This window comes from Vulpes lagopus, chromosome 11 (assembly GCF_018345385.1).
Source record: "Vulpes lagopus strain Blue_001 chromosome 11, ASM1834538v1, whole genome shotgun sequence".
Taxonomy (NCBI): domain Eukaryota; kingdom Metazoa; phylum Chordata; class Mammalia; order Carnivora; family Canidae; genus Vulpes; species Vulpes lagopus.
Genome location: NC_054834.1, coordinates 33784740 through 33798652, shown reverse-complemented (window position 1 = coordinate 33798652; position 13913 = coordinate 33784740). Strand labels below are relative to the sequence as shown.

At 50.2% G+C, this 13913-nt stretch overlaps 1 protein-coding gene across 2 annotated transcripts in view; it reads left to right on the top strand.

The window, feature by feature from the left end:
- MTARC1 (mitochondrial amidoxime reducing component 1) overlaps positions 1–13913 on the top strand; it is a 33946-nt gene that overhangs the window by 12600 nt on the left and 7433 nt on the right. Inside the window, exons 3-7 of one of the 2 annotated variants that reach the window (XM_041773802.1) lie at positions 1356–1518; positions 2445–2585; positions 7200–7261; positions 7345–7416; positions 8551–9189. In XM_041773802.1, the coding sequence (XP_041629736.1) occupies positions 1356–1518; positions 2445–2585; positions 7200–7261; positions 7345–7416; positions 8551–8596 (484 nt within the window). In that variant the 3' untranslated portion in view covers positions 8597–9189. Of the gene's footprint in view, positions 1–1355; positions 1519–2444; positions 2586–7199; positions 7262–7344; positions 7417–8550; positions 9190–13913 lie in introns of those variants that run through there. The other variant, XM_041773801.1, reaches the window with a different exon arrangement.

Here is a 13913-nt window from a genome sequence, read left to right as displayed (position 1 = left end):
CAGCCCCTGCCCACCTCCCCTTCCACCACCCCTAGTTCGTTTCCCAGAGTTAGGAGTCTTTCGTGTTCTGTCTCCCTTTCTGATATTTTCCACTCATTTTTTCTCCTTTTGGCATTTATTTTTAAAAAGGAAACTTGGGGTGCCTGGGTGGCTTAGTCAGTTTAAGTGTCCAACGCTTGATGTCAGCTCGGGTTTTGATCTCAGGGTTGTGAGTTCAAACCCTGCACTGAGCTCTGTGCTGGGTGTAGAAACTACTTAAAAGGAAGCCTTACATGGGTACCTATACAATTTGCCATGTGGAGAAGGAAATTGAAATAGTAAATATGCTACAGGGGCCCCTGGGTGGCTCAGCTGGTTAAGTGTCTGCCTTCAGCTCAGGTCATGATCCCACAGTTCTGGAACTGAGCCCCGTGTTGGGCTCCCTGCTTCTCCCTCTGCCCCTCCCCTACTTGTGCTCTCTCTCTCTCTCTTTCTCAAATGGTTAAATAAGATCTTTAAAAAATAAAATCTTTAAAAAACAGAATGTTACCTAATTCTAGCTAGAAATATTGCCTGCAGAGGTGTCTGGACCCGAGGTCTGTTTTTTTTCTTTTTAAAAAGAGATTATTATGCTGTGTTGCTAGAAGTTAAAGCCTTACTAGCGTGAAACTGAACAGAAGCTTTCCTGTCGTCCGCACGTACCGCTCTTACCTTGAATACCCGCAATAGCAATGGTCCTACACTTGGGGAACACTTGCCTACACGGTTTCTTTCCTCTCTGCATCTGTGAGACACACGCGACTCCTATGCAGTCCTGCGTATTGCGTGTCTGGGGCAGGGGAAGGCTTCAAATCCTATGTTTATTGCTAGCAATCAAATCAAATTAGATGATTATTGTTGCCTATAATGTTTTAGATTTTATAGAACATTTTCACATACTTTGCTGTATCTAGTTTCATTATCATCACACGGATAACGTATAGCTGGGCCCATTCAGATTTCTGGTTGCCGTCCAGCTGGGTGAACCAGATGTTGCAGTAATTGTGAGTTTACTTCATAGATGCATTGGTTTTCTTCCAGACAACTCAGCATCTTTTCAGGCACGGGATCTTATTTTATTCTCCCGTGCGTTCCTTCCAGATGGGAGGCACAGGTAGGTATCCCTCTGTTGTAAAACGGGGGAGAGCAGGACTTGAAGCTGTGACTTCACTGAGGCTTACCCAGGGGTTCGGAGGCAGGGCCAGGCTAAAATTATGTTTCCAGGTAATTAAGGAACCACAGGGACATCACAGCTTTTCGGGTATGTTGTAGACTGTGGTGGGGGTGTCCGGATTTTCAAAGCCACCGGCCTTCTTTGCTCCCGCCACCCCTTGCAGAGTGCATGGCCTGGAGGTCGAGGGCAGGGACTGTGGAGAGGCTGCAGCCCAGTGGATAACTAGCTTCCTGAAGACGCAGCCCTATCGCCTGGTGCACTTCGAGGCTCACCTGCGACCGAGATATTCTCACCAAATGATGGACGTGTTTCGGCCCACAGACCAGGTCAGAGGAGCCTCCCTTGGCTTTGGCCTTTGGTGTGTCCAGGCTTCGTCAGGAGTGCAGGGCCCATCAGGCAGGGCAGCCTGTCCTCTGAGCTCCGCTCTGTCATTTTGCCAGGCAGCTCCCAGGCAGCTTGGGATTATGAACAACAGGCAAAAATAAAGCCCTTCCTTTGGGGGCTTCATCTGTGCTTCCTGATTTGGGGGACTCTTGCATTTTGACCATGGCCATCTACCTTCCTCCTTATGTAAGGCGTCCACTGCCTACAGGGCTTCACAACTGTTCTGCATCCGGATCTTTTCCACACTATTCTGTAATTGAGTGTGGAGTCCAACCTTTGTACCATGTGATTGCAATTGCCGGGTGACAGGTGGGCAAGTGAGTGTGGGTATGGAGATGCACAGACTTAAAGTGATCAGGTTGGCTCTTCCAGGAAGAAGGCTGCAAGGGTTCATCATAAAAGGAGGGTTGGTAGCACAATGCTGTGGCCATTAAAAAAAAAATTACGTAAATGGTCAGTAAATGGACTGGATGTTGATATGCAGGTTGCATAAAAAATAGGTATCCATGGAATCAGTAGTATTTTTTATCACCTGTATTGAGGCCATCAAGCCCATCAATCTTGGGGAAGTTGAGGCAGAGGAAGTGGAGTGGCTTCCTTAAGGGCACTGGCAGTGGCAGCTCTTGATCCCAAGGCCATGTTGTCCTCATTCCATCACATAATTCCTGTCTGCAAGGCTACTTATGACTTCTGAACTACTATCATTTTTCTATATAAAGAACTAAAGAAATATTTAGAAATATTGTGTGTGTGTGTGTGTGTGTGTGTGCGTGTGCACACATGCAGGTGGAGGGAGGAGAGGGTTCCAGGACCTAGACACATGCGACTTCTGTATGCCACCTTCTAACCATTTCTATTTCCTTACCAGATTGCGTACGCAGATGCCAGCCCATTCTTGGTCCTTTCTGAGGCATCGTTGGCAGATCTCAACTCCAGGCTGGAGAAGAAAGTTAAAATGACTAACTTCAGGCCCAATATCGTGATTTCAGGATGTGATGCATATGCAGAGGTAGTACGATGCTTTCCTTGTCCCTTTCTTAGGATTTAACTTTTTATTTATTTATTTATTTATTTACTTACTTATTTATGATTTTATTTATTTATGATTTTATTTATTTATTCATGAGAGACACACAGTAAGAGAGAGAGAGAGAGAGAGAGAGAGAGAGAGAGAGAGAGGCAGAGATACAGGCTCCATGCAGGGAGCCTGATGTGGGACTCGATCCCAGGTCTCCAGGATCAGGCCCTGGGCTAAACGTGGTGCTAAACCGCTGAGCCACCCGGGCTGCCCCTTAACATTTTTTTTAATGAAAGATTTTATTTATTTAATCAAAGGGAGAGTGAGAGAGTGCACAAGTGGGGGGTGGGCAGCGGGAAAGGAGAAGCAGATTACCCGCTGAGCAGGGAGCCCAACGTGGGGCTCGATCCCAGGACCGTGGGATCATGATCTGAGCTGAAGGTACATGCTTAACAGACTGAGCCACCTGTGCACCCTGGGTTTAGTATTTTTTTTTAAGGGATACGAGTCTCTGATGTGCATTAGATTTTTCTGAAGGATTCATTAATTACTGGTTGTATGCTAGACAATTTAGAGTTTTGATTTCTTGAGCATCTAATCAGTGCAGACTTCCTTACGGAGGCACCAATCAAAATGACAGTGCTGGTGTCAGGGGGAAGCTCTGGGTCTGAGACTTCTCAGGACGGTTCCCAGTAGAGTGGTTTTTGAGCTAAATTTGTGTCGCATAAAAGACATGATGCTTGTGGGCCATGGATCAAAGGCAGGGTGTGCGCACGTCTTGCTGAAGTTGGCCTTCCTATTCAATTGATGGTCCCAGGAGATGACGGGCATGTACAGTTTGGCTGCTGAGGGGTAGGAGTGGAGTCCCCACGCCAGATGGCACGGCCCTAAAATTTTCCCAGTGCCACCTTCGACCTGGCCTCAGATGTCTGCACACTTGGGCTCGGTGCCAAGGGCTTCCACTATGCCACGTGATGCTGGCAGCAGGTTTTCCTTTGTCACCGTCCTTGGATATTCCATTTGGTTCTTTCCCTTGTCAACCGTGAAGGCAGAGGTTGGTGGCCTGGGGTTTGGTGAGTGATGACCACCCAGCTGTGGGTATCCGACCAAGGCACGGGCTCTCAGATGGGAATTCCAGAGTTCTGGTGGTGCACGCAGCGCAGGTAGGTGGAAAGTGGAGGAACTGAATCCCCCTGACTGAGCTCGCCTCCCTTATGCTCGGTGGGGAGGGGGGGAATGGATCCCGCCCTTCAGACTGGCTGTGAGGGGCAGCAGGTGTGCTGAAAGAAGCGGTCTAGGAGTTTGAAGCCCACCGTCAAACCCGAGGCCCTGAGGCCTACCTTCAGCTCCCTGGCTGGCCTCCGTAGGACTCTATGCATCCCTCCAAGGCTCCCTTACCTGCCTGGAGAATGGGGTGACCCTTTCTGCCTAGGATTACCTTATAGGTTTGTTAAAGGATCCGTTTGGCTAAGGTAGCTTAAGGTAGCCATGTCAGCCAGTGGAGGGCAACACAGTATCCCCACATCACCTCTGACGTTTTACGTGAACCACCCCGAAGCCTAGGGTATCTTCCAGAGACGGCAGGTCAGCTCCCAGCGTGAGCTGCGCCCAGAGCCTGCACTGGGCTGTCTCTCCGTGTTCCAGAGCTCGTCTGCTCTCACTCACGTCCAACACGGTTCGGCCCAACTCACATGAGAGGGGAAAATCAGTGTTGGTTGCCTTTGGCCATCACACCGAAGTTGGTCTTGGACAGTTGTGGCCAGAGAAGCTGTTTCTCCAGAGGGGTTTCCTTGTGGGGGGGCAGGAGGTGGGGAGAAAGGGGTCTGGAAGGTTTCCCTTTAGTGCTCACGGTATGCTTTGTAGCTCCAGGAGGTGAAAGTCACCATTCCTGTTTTAGGAGGGGGAAAGGAGAGGCCTGGGGAGGTGACCTGGCTTGCCCCAGGCTACCCCGTGGCAGGAAGTGGAGGAGCTGGGTCTTGAACCCAGACTGAACCAGGGACCAAAGGAACTCAGAGCATTGGAAGGGGCATGCGTGAGGATGGGGCACCCGGATTTGAGTCCGTCTGCTTCTATTAGGGGCAGTGTGACTGTGGACAAGACCTTGCACCCCTTGAGGCCTCTGCTCCTTGCTGTTAGAACATGCAGATGATTTCAGCTGGCTCCTCCCCGATGGCAGCTGTAAGAATCAAGGCCGATAATGTGTGGAGAAGCTCTTGGACATAGAAAGTGTCATAGAGCAGTGGGGGATGGTTTCTGCCCTACAGTCAGGGTGACCAGGGGCCTGGCTCAGGCATTCCCCCAAATGTGACTGGCTTTTTTTTTTTTTTAAGATTTTATTTATTTATTTATGAAAGACACCGAGAGAGGCAGAGACACAGGCAGAGGGAGAAGCAGGTTCCACAAGGAGCCTGATGTGGGACTCGATCCCAGGACCCTGAGCCGAAGGCGGACTTGCAACCGCTGAGCCACTCAGGTGCCCCTGTGACCGACTTTAAATTTCCTTCCCTGGCGATCCTTGTGCCCTGGGTCATGTTTCCTACCGCGAAGTTCCAAGATGGTCATAAATAGATGACATTGAGTGGGAAGGACCAACCCAGAGTAGGACCTCCGATTTAGACTGGTTTGCACTGCATCTTGTCCTAGAAGCCCTCGTTTCCAACTCTGAGCACCCCCTAACTGGGAACATTTCACATTTTCAGTCGGATGTCCTACAACACTGGCAGAGCGCATGTTGTACTAGCGTGTCACTTGTGCACTGTGAGTTGGTCCCCCTGCGGCCTGTGGCCTCTGGATAGACGCGTGGGCAGCACGGTTGCTTCTGCGGAGATCACAGTCCTGGGTGGTCAGGTGGTGAGCAGGCCAGCGAGGCAGGCCGGGAGGGCGGTGAGCACAGGGTGTTAGGTGGCCCGGGGGTGTTCCTGACCCAGACTGGAGGGGACGTGAGGGCCACCACGGGTCTGCTCGTGCTCCGGCCCCAGACCCCATCACATCTCTGGCTTTCCTATGGTGGAATGTTTTTTTTTTTTTTTAACTTTATTTACCTTATTTACTTTATTTATCTTGACTCAATCCCCAGCAGTTTCTAGTGTCCATAAAAGGGGCTCTGGAAATACTTCTTTAATTAATAATAAGTTAATTTCTTAACCGGAACCCACATTTCTCTTCTTTTGTTTTTCATGACCGTAGTGCCCCCTGGTGGGCAAAATGGGCTGGGGCTGCCCTAATCCAGGTGACCAGCTCTTTGGACCATTGTGACACCTGCAGTTAAGAGACCTATTTTAGGTTACATACTCTTTCAGTTCCTGCCTGTCTTGGAAGCTCTTTATCTCTCCTTCCATTTTTTTATTTATTTTATTTTATTTTATATTTTATTTTAAAATTCTATTCTATTCTTTATTATTAATTTATTATTTTATTTCATTTTAAAATTTACTCGTAAAAATTTTCTTTACTTACTCAAGAGAGACACAGAGAGAGGCAGAAACACAGGCAGAGGGAGAAGCAGGCTCCCTGTGGGGAGCCTGATGTGGGACTCGATCCCAGGACCCTGGGATCATGACCTGAAAGGCAGATGCTCAACCACTGAACCACCCAGGCGTCCCGAGACCCATTTTATGATTAAACACTGCAACTTATAGCAAGAATGATACATCCTCTCAGAGTTAAAATTCTGAGTCTGCAGGTCTCTGGCTTGTGACCAACAAAGGAGTGGGTGGGTTGGTTTTAATTCAAGAATTAAAAAAAAAAAATTCAAGAATTTTTGTCTTAAGCCCTCAGGCAGCTGGCACTTCTCTCCCGGGGTAAGAAGTTCAAGAGTATGATCAGACGTCCTTTGTCTCCTGAGTGTCTTCCTTCTAATTATTCCGAGTCTTCTCACCCTTCTTTTGTGCCTTCCAAAGTCTCTGTTCTGGAAGGTTCCATTCAAATCCTATCTTTTCTGTAAAACCTGCCCTGACCAGAGCAACCTGAGGCTCTGTTCCCCTAAACCTCCAGATCCATTCTTGCTTGTGCAGGTAAACCTACAACAGGGCTTTCTCTCAGAATGTCTGAAACTTCAGAAAACATCATGATCATTAGCTTTTACTATTTCCCCTGAGGGCAAGTCATCGATTTGATTTGTCCCGAAAAGTAGGCACCAGTGACCCAGGCTGTGGGCAAATGCCCGAGGAGCCCCCTGGGCTGGAGCACTTTGTTCCCAGGCCAGTGGGGATGCAGAGAGGAGGGCATTGGGATCTAAATCCCCCCGAGGCATGCACAGTGTAGACTGATCCCCCTCCACACACCGACTCTCTCTCTGTCATCCACACCCCCTATCAGCCTGACCCTTCCATTCCCACCCCCCACCCGACTCCACTGGCATCCCTCAGGGGAAGTTTGGCCAGTGAGAGCAGAGGGAGCACTGCCCTTTGGGAGGATGAGCTGACATGTCACAGGCAGTGAGGGGACCAGAAGGTGTGTTGGCTTCTCAGGGTCCATGTCCTCAACTGCCATCTTTGGCCTAAGTGGCTTTGTTGGGGGGCACCTCCCGTGGAGTCCCTACCCAGGTGTGTGTGTCAGCCCCAGGGCTTGGAAGCGCTCATGTGAATTTTGTACTTTGTCCCCCAGGATTCATGGGATGAGATTCTTATTGGGGACGTGATACTGAAAAGAGTAATGGCTTGTTCTCGGTAAGGAGCTTCCACCTGGCGGGGTGGGGGGCAGGGTCAGTCGGCGTTGTCCCTCGTATGATGCTCTGTGTGTGTGCGTCCAGGTGCATTTTAACCACGGTGGACCCAGACACTGGCGTCATGAGCAGGAAGGAGCCGCTGGAGACCCTGAAGAGGTGAGTCTGGGCCGCTTGATCTCTGCAGTGAAAACACCAGGGACACACAGTCTGGGAGCTGCAGGGGGTCCTAGTGACGGGGTAACTTGGGCGAGGTCCCTGGCTGCCGTGCTTGTGAGAATACCTGGCTGCACAAATAATTTTATTTCTCGTTTAGAATTCACGATTCAAATGGACCAATTTAAGAAATGCATTGCTTAGGTATTTTGGCGAATTATATATATTATGATGCTACCAACTGCTGGGCCACCCGAGTGGCGTCCCGAGTAAAGCAGATTTTAAGCCTAGGGCCTGCCTGACATGCCAGCTGAGCTGTTCAGAGGTGAAGCCCCCTGATGTCTGTCACTTATTTGAAAACACTTGAGGGCAGCCCAGGCGGCTCAGTGGTTTAGTGCTGCCTTCAGCCTAGGGCATGATCCTGGAGAGCCGGGATCGAGTCCCATGTCAGGGTCCCTGCATGGAGCTTGCTTCTCCCTCTGCCTGTGTCTCTGCCTCTGTGTGTGTGTGTGTGTGTGTGTGTGTGTGTGTGTGATGAATAAATAAAAAAATCTTTAAAAACAAAAACAAAAAACACTAGAAAATGATTATTGATGGCTAGATAAAGGTAGGATAAAGGAAATACAGTCAAGTGTTAGGTGTAGGGTCCAGGCGGTTGGTAAGTGGACGTTTGCTACAACGCTCGGCTCGTCTGCGTGTCTGGGAGGCCTCATACTGCGGCGTGTGTTGGAACAGCAGTCAGGGGAGTGGGGCTTTGAGAAGCAGCGAGGCCCCGCTGGCTGTTGCTCCAAATGCTCTCACTCTTTGAGCGTCAGGACGAAGTGGAATCTGGTCTTGCTCCTTCCTGGGGCCACAGAGGCGGGAGGAGGCCTAGGGGAGTCAGGAACCCGGGCTCTGCTGCCCACTCTTGAGCTCCTCAGCAGGCGGGGGTGTTCGTCCCTCTGAAACGAGGCGGGTAGGACAGATCTGGGTGATTCTGTGTGCAGACCAGCTGGGTGCTTTTGGGGACTGACCAGCACCGAAGGGTGATGCTACTCGGTGCCTGCGGTCCCTTCCCTCTGGATTCAGGAAGTGCCTCTGCCGCCAGGAATAGCTTCCTGAAAGCCTTTGTGTTTCCATTCTCCTCTGACTCTTTAGGGCTCGCCTCCCTGTGAAGCCGTGTTTGTGGGACGGGGACGACTGACCCCAGTGCAGAGTGAGGGCCAGCAGGCGGGGGGCGCAGCGCAGCTCCCCTGATCTTCTGCAGGCCCTCTCCTGGCCAGTGGTCACCCCCACCAGCTCCTGACACCCCAGGAGACGCAGCAGCTGGCCCAGGTGTCCTGTCCTGTCTGCTCCGGGGATGGAGATGGCCGAGAGGCAGTAATCTCCGCACTCTCAGGGACAGGTGGCCGAGAGAGGCCCAGCCCCCTGACATAAGTCATGGGAAGTGAAGCAAACTGTGGTGGCCAGAAGACCTTCCCCGCTCTCGGGCAGGTTGCTCGGAGCCAGTCTGCATTTTCCTGTGTCCTCAGGTGCCCAGGGGCTGTGAATGCAGCTTCTAGGCAGGGAGACCTCTGCCAGCCTGACCTAGTGAAGCCTGCGGCCCCCTCGCAGAGGGCAGGATAGCAAAGCAACGAGGGGAAAAGAAATGCGTCTGGCTCCACTGAGCATCCGCCGGACGGAGGCTCAGGGGACACTTGGTCTACAAAATCCTCCCAGTGGGTGGCACGTGTGAGGCCTGCTGGCTAGTGGGGAATATGAAGATGGAATTACTCTTTTCTGTTCTCTTTTCTCTTTCTTTCTTTCTGATTTCATTTATTTATTTTATTTTAGAAAAGGGAGGAGGGACAACAGAGGGGCAGGGAGAGAGAGTCCCAAGCAGACTCTGCGCTGAGTGTGGAGCCCGACACGGGGCTCAATCCCAGGATCCTGAGATCGTGACCTGAGCCAAAACCAAGAGTTGGACCCTCAACCGACTGAGCCACCCAGGCACCCTCTACTCTATTCTTTCTTTCTTTCTTTCTTTCTTTCTTTCTTTCTTTCTTTCTTTCTTTCTTTCTTTCTTCTTTCTTTCTTTCTTTCTTTCTTTCTCTTTCTTCTCTTTCTTTCCTTGAAGATTTTATTTATTTATTCATGAGAGAGACAGAGACACAAGCAGAGGGAGAAGCATGTTCCCTGCCAGGAGCCCGATGCAGGACTCGATCCCAGGACCCCAGGATCACGACCTGAGCCAAAGGCAGACACTCAACCATTGAGCCACCCAGGTGTCCCTACTCTTTTCTTCCTTAAGGGAGAGTGACTTCCACATTGATCCCTCTGGCTTAAGAACTGGTGGGAGTCTTTCATTGCTGCTTCTGTGATGTCTGGCTCCTAATAGAAAGGGGAAAGCATGTTTGCTTAGTAGATGCAAAAGTTTTGTTGGACATGTGAATACTTGGACAGTAAGGACATTTGCCACTTGTGTGAGGCTGTGTTGAGCTAAAGACAGAAAGATATAGCGGTAATACTGTGGGAAGAGACAGACAGCCCCCACCCCCAGCTCCATCTGGCTCTGTCACCAGCTGATTGGGTGACCTTGGCAAGTCACTTAGCTTCTTATGCTTCAGTTTCTTTATTGGTAAAAACTAGACTAATAAAAATTAGACTAATAATACCTCTCTTGGTTGATCAGAATAAGGCAGGAAATATGATTTTAGAAAATAGATGAGGGCTGCCTGGATGGCTCAGTGGTTGAGCATCTGCCTTTGGCTTCGGTCCTGACCCCTGTGGGATGGAATCCCACATCAGGTTCCCCACAGGGAGCCTGCTTCCCCCTCTGCCTGTGTCTCTACCTTTCTCTGTGTCTCTCATGAATAAATAAATGAAATCTTAAAAAAAAAAAAAAAGAAAATAGGGATCCCTGGGTGGCGCAGCGGTTTTAGCACCTACCTTTGGCCCAGGGTGCGATCCTGGAGACCCGGGATTGAGTCCCACGTCGGCCTCCCGGTGCATGGAACCTGCTTCTCCCTCTGCCTATGTCTCTGCCTCTCTCTCTCTCTCTCTCTGTGACTATCATAAATACATAAAAATTAAAAAAGAAAAGAAAAGAAAATAGATGGTAAAATGTTGTACACAATGGCCATGTGGGTGCTGGTTGTTGATAGTCTATGAACTTGACGCCTTCTGGGAGAAGGAGAAGCCTGGACACGCTTCTCTCTGCCCTCTGAAGCTGCATTAAATAAAACCCAGCTCAGATCTGCTCAGCCTCTAGGGCTCCCCTCCCCTGAGCTACCTTCAAGTGCTGCATCATTCTTAACCTGGCCATAGGGATAATAGGTTGTGAGGCCTCAGAAATGACCTGTTCCCTAGGGTGGGGACCCAGCGGTGAACCAGACACCCTGTTTGTAATCATGCCCTGGGCATTGGCTAGTAACCAAGCAGACCAGGCAGAGAAAATAATGAGGAGCCCTCACGGTGCACAGGACTTTACAGGTAGTGGTGTTTGCACTCACACGCCACCCTTTCAGTTTGGAGACCTTTGTTTAAGTTAAACGAAGTGGCTTGGACCTCCGTTCATTAGAGTAGTCATGTGTTTCCTATTCATTGGAAAACAAAATGCATTAAGAAAGGATTTTGGCTTTTTTTTTTTTAAAGATTTATTTGTTTATTTGACATTGCGTGAGAGAAAGAACACGAATAGGGAGAGCGCAGAGGGAGAGGGAGAAGCAGACTCCCCGCTGAGCAGGGAGCCCAACACAGGGCTCAAGCCCAGGACTCTGAGATCATGACTTGAGCCAAAGGCAGATGCTTAACTGACTGAGGCTTCCAGGTACCCCAAGAAAGGAGCTTTTATTTTTTTATTTCTATTTTTAAAATATTTTATTTATTTATTCATGAGACACACACACACAGAGGCAGAGACATAGGCAGAGGGAGAAGCAGGCTCCATGCAGGGAGCCCGACTTGGGACTCGATCCTGGGACTCCAGGATCAGGCCCTGGGCTGAAGGCAGTACCAAACCGCTGAGCCACCCGGGCTGCCCTATTTTTATTTTTAAAAAGATTTGATTTATTTATTCATGAGACACACACAGAGGCAGAGACACAGGCAGAGGGAGAAGCAGGCTCCCTGTGGGGAACCTGACAAGACTTGATCTCAGGACCCTGGGATCCCAACCTGAGCCAAAGGCAGACGCTCAACCCCTGAGCCACTCAGTTGCCCCCAAGAAAAGAGCTTTTTTTTTTTTTAAAGATTTATTTTTATTTATTTATGATAGACATAGAGAGAGAAAGAGAGAGAGAGAGAGAGAGGCAGACAGGCAGAGGGAGAAGCAGGCTCCACGCAGGGAGCCCGAACGTGGGACTTGATCCTGGGACTCCAGGATCTCACCCTGGGCCAAAGGCAGGCACCAAACCCCTGAGCCACTCAGTTGCCCCCAAGAAAGGAGCTTTTAAATGAGTTTGTAATTTATTAATCCCAACCAAAAAATATATATTTGAAAAAAATCAGGAGCACCTGGGTGCCTCAGTGGTTGAGCTCAGTGGGTTAAGCGTCCGCCTTGGGCTCCGGTCATGATCCTGGGGTCCTGAGATCCAGCCTCACTTCGGGTTCCCTGTTCATTGGGGAGTCTGCTTGACCTTCTCCTTCTGCCCTTGTCCCTCACTCGCACTCAAATTTCTGTGTCAAATGAATAAATAAAATCTTAAAAAAAATGAGAAAAGAAAGAAAATCATAGAGGATCTGGGTAAGATAAACAGCGTGTGTGCAGGGCGTTTGAACAAAAAGCTAGGTGTGCCTGTGGTCCCAGGCCGCTCGCAGTACCGCTCAGCCCCACAAGGGGCCGCCGCCGACCTCCCTTACAGGGGCTCCCCATGGTCCTGCCCTGGTGTTAGGGGGAGCTGCAGGTGGGGGAGGCCTGGGGAGGGAGGTGGGGAATGGAAAGTTGTCCCTTTCCATTCCTAGGCGGAGAAATGGACTGCCACCTGCAGACCAGGTGACCCAGCCTGCACTCCTACAAACCAACTTTTCTTGCCTCACTTTGTGCTGTTTCCTGGGCTGGGCTGGGCTGGGCTGGGAGGGGCCCTCCCCTCCAAGTTACCTGGTAGGGGAGTGAGTGTCTATGTGAGTGGCTGATGGGAACAGGCAGGTGAAACCTATGAGTAGCCAAACCCTGTGTACAAGAATTAATAATATAAATTTTTTTACGATTTTTAAAATTTAATTAACAGAGAGAGAGAGAGAGAGAGAGCGCACAAGCAGGGGGAATGGCAGGCAAAGGGAGAGGGAGAAGCAGGCTCTCTGCGGAGCAGGGAGCCTGGTGCAGGACTGGATCTCAGCACCCTAGGATCATGATCCCAGCCAAAGGCAGACGCTCAACTGACTCAGCCCACCCAGGTGCCTCAAGAATGAATAATACTGAACTGCCCAATTTTTCTCAAGTTTGTGCATGGACCCAGAAGGCATATAGGTGACCAGGGATCCATCGCATCCTGGGTAGGAAGCATGGTGACTGCGGGTAGGGTGGCCAGACCTGGCCTGACCCCATAGATCTGTGCTCTGGGGCACGCTGGTTACTCCTCCGAGACTCACCTGCAAAGGGAGGTAACTCACGTTGTCACCTGCATCTGTTGTAAGGATTAGGAGATTCCCGTGTGAGAAGAGGCACCAAAGTCCCACTTTCAGTACCTGCCCCCCTCCACCCGAGATAATCAGAACCGAGGACCCAGGCTGTAGAACTTGGCAGAAAGGAGAAATCCCAAGCCATAAAAGTAGCCCATCTGGCCCCATCCTGAAGAGACCACTCTCTGATGGACCCAGATCCTAAAATGTCACTGGTATTGCACAGTGACCAGAGAGGCAGGTGAGGGCAGGCGCCTGGGTTCCCAGGGTCCAAGGTCATTGTGAGGACCTGAGTGCTGAGCCGGGGAGTCCTGGGGGTGAGGCAGGGCAGCCCGGAGCAGCAGCTCACGCCTTTCATCCACTGGATTGCCCCTTTGTTCGTTCAGTCGACCTTTCTGGAGGGGCCACAGCATGCCAGGCAGCGTACCAGGCTGCAGGCCCGCCGCTGTGAGCAGGCCGCTCAGGGCACCTGCAGTCTGGCAGGGAGCCCAGAGTCCGGGAAGGAGCCTCTGGATTTGATCCTCTCCTGTTCTGGTTGCTTATCCCCCATTTCTTTTTCTTTTTTTTATTTTTTATTTATTATTATTATTTTTTTATCCCCCATTTCTGATTTGAAGAACAAAATAAGGCCCAGGTCACCACAAAGACTTTTTTTTCCCCCTTTTTTATTTTTTAAAGATTTATTTATTTATTTATTTATTTATTTATTTATTTAGGATAGACATAGAGAGAGAGAGAGAGGCAGAGACACAGGCAGAGGGAGAAGCAGGCTCCATGCCGGGAGCCCGATGCGGGACTTGATCCCAGGACTCCAGGATCGCGCCCTGGGCCAAAGGCAGGAGCTAAACTGCTGAGCCACCCAGGGATTCCCCCTTCCCCCCCTTTTTAAAGCACTGTAGAATGAACTCAATACTTACTATAGA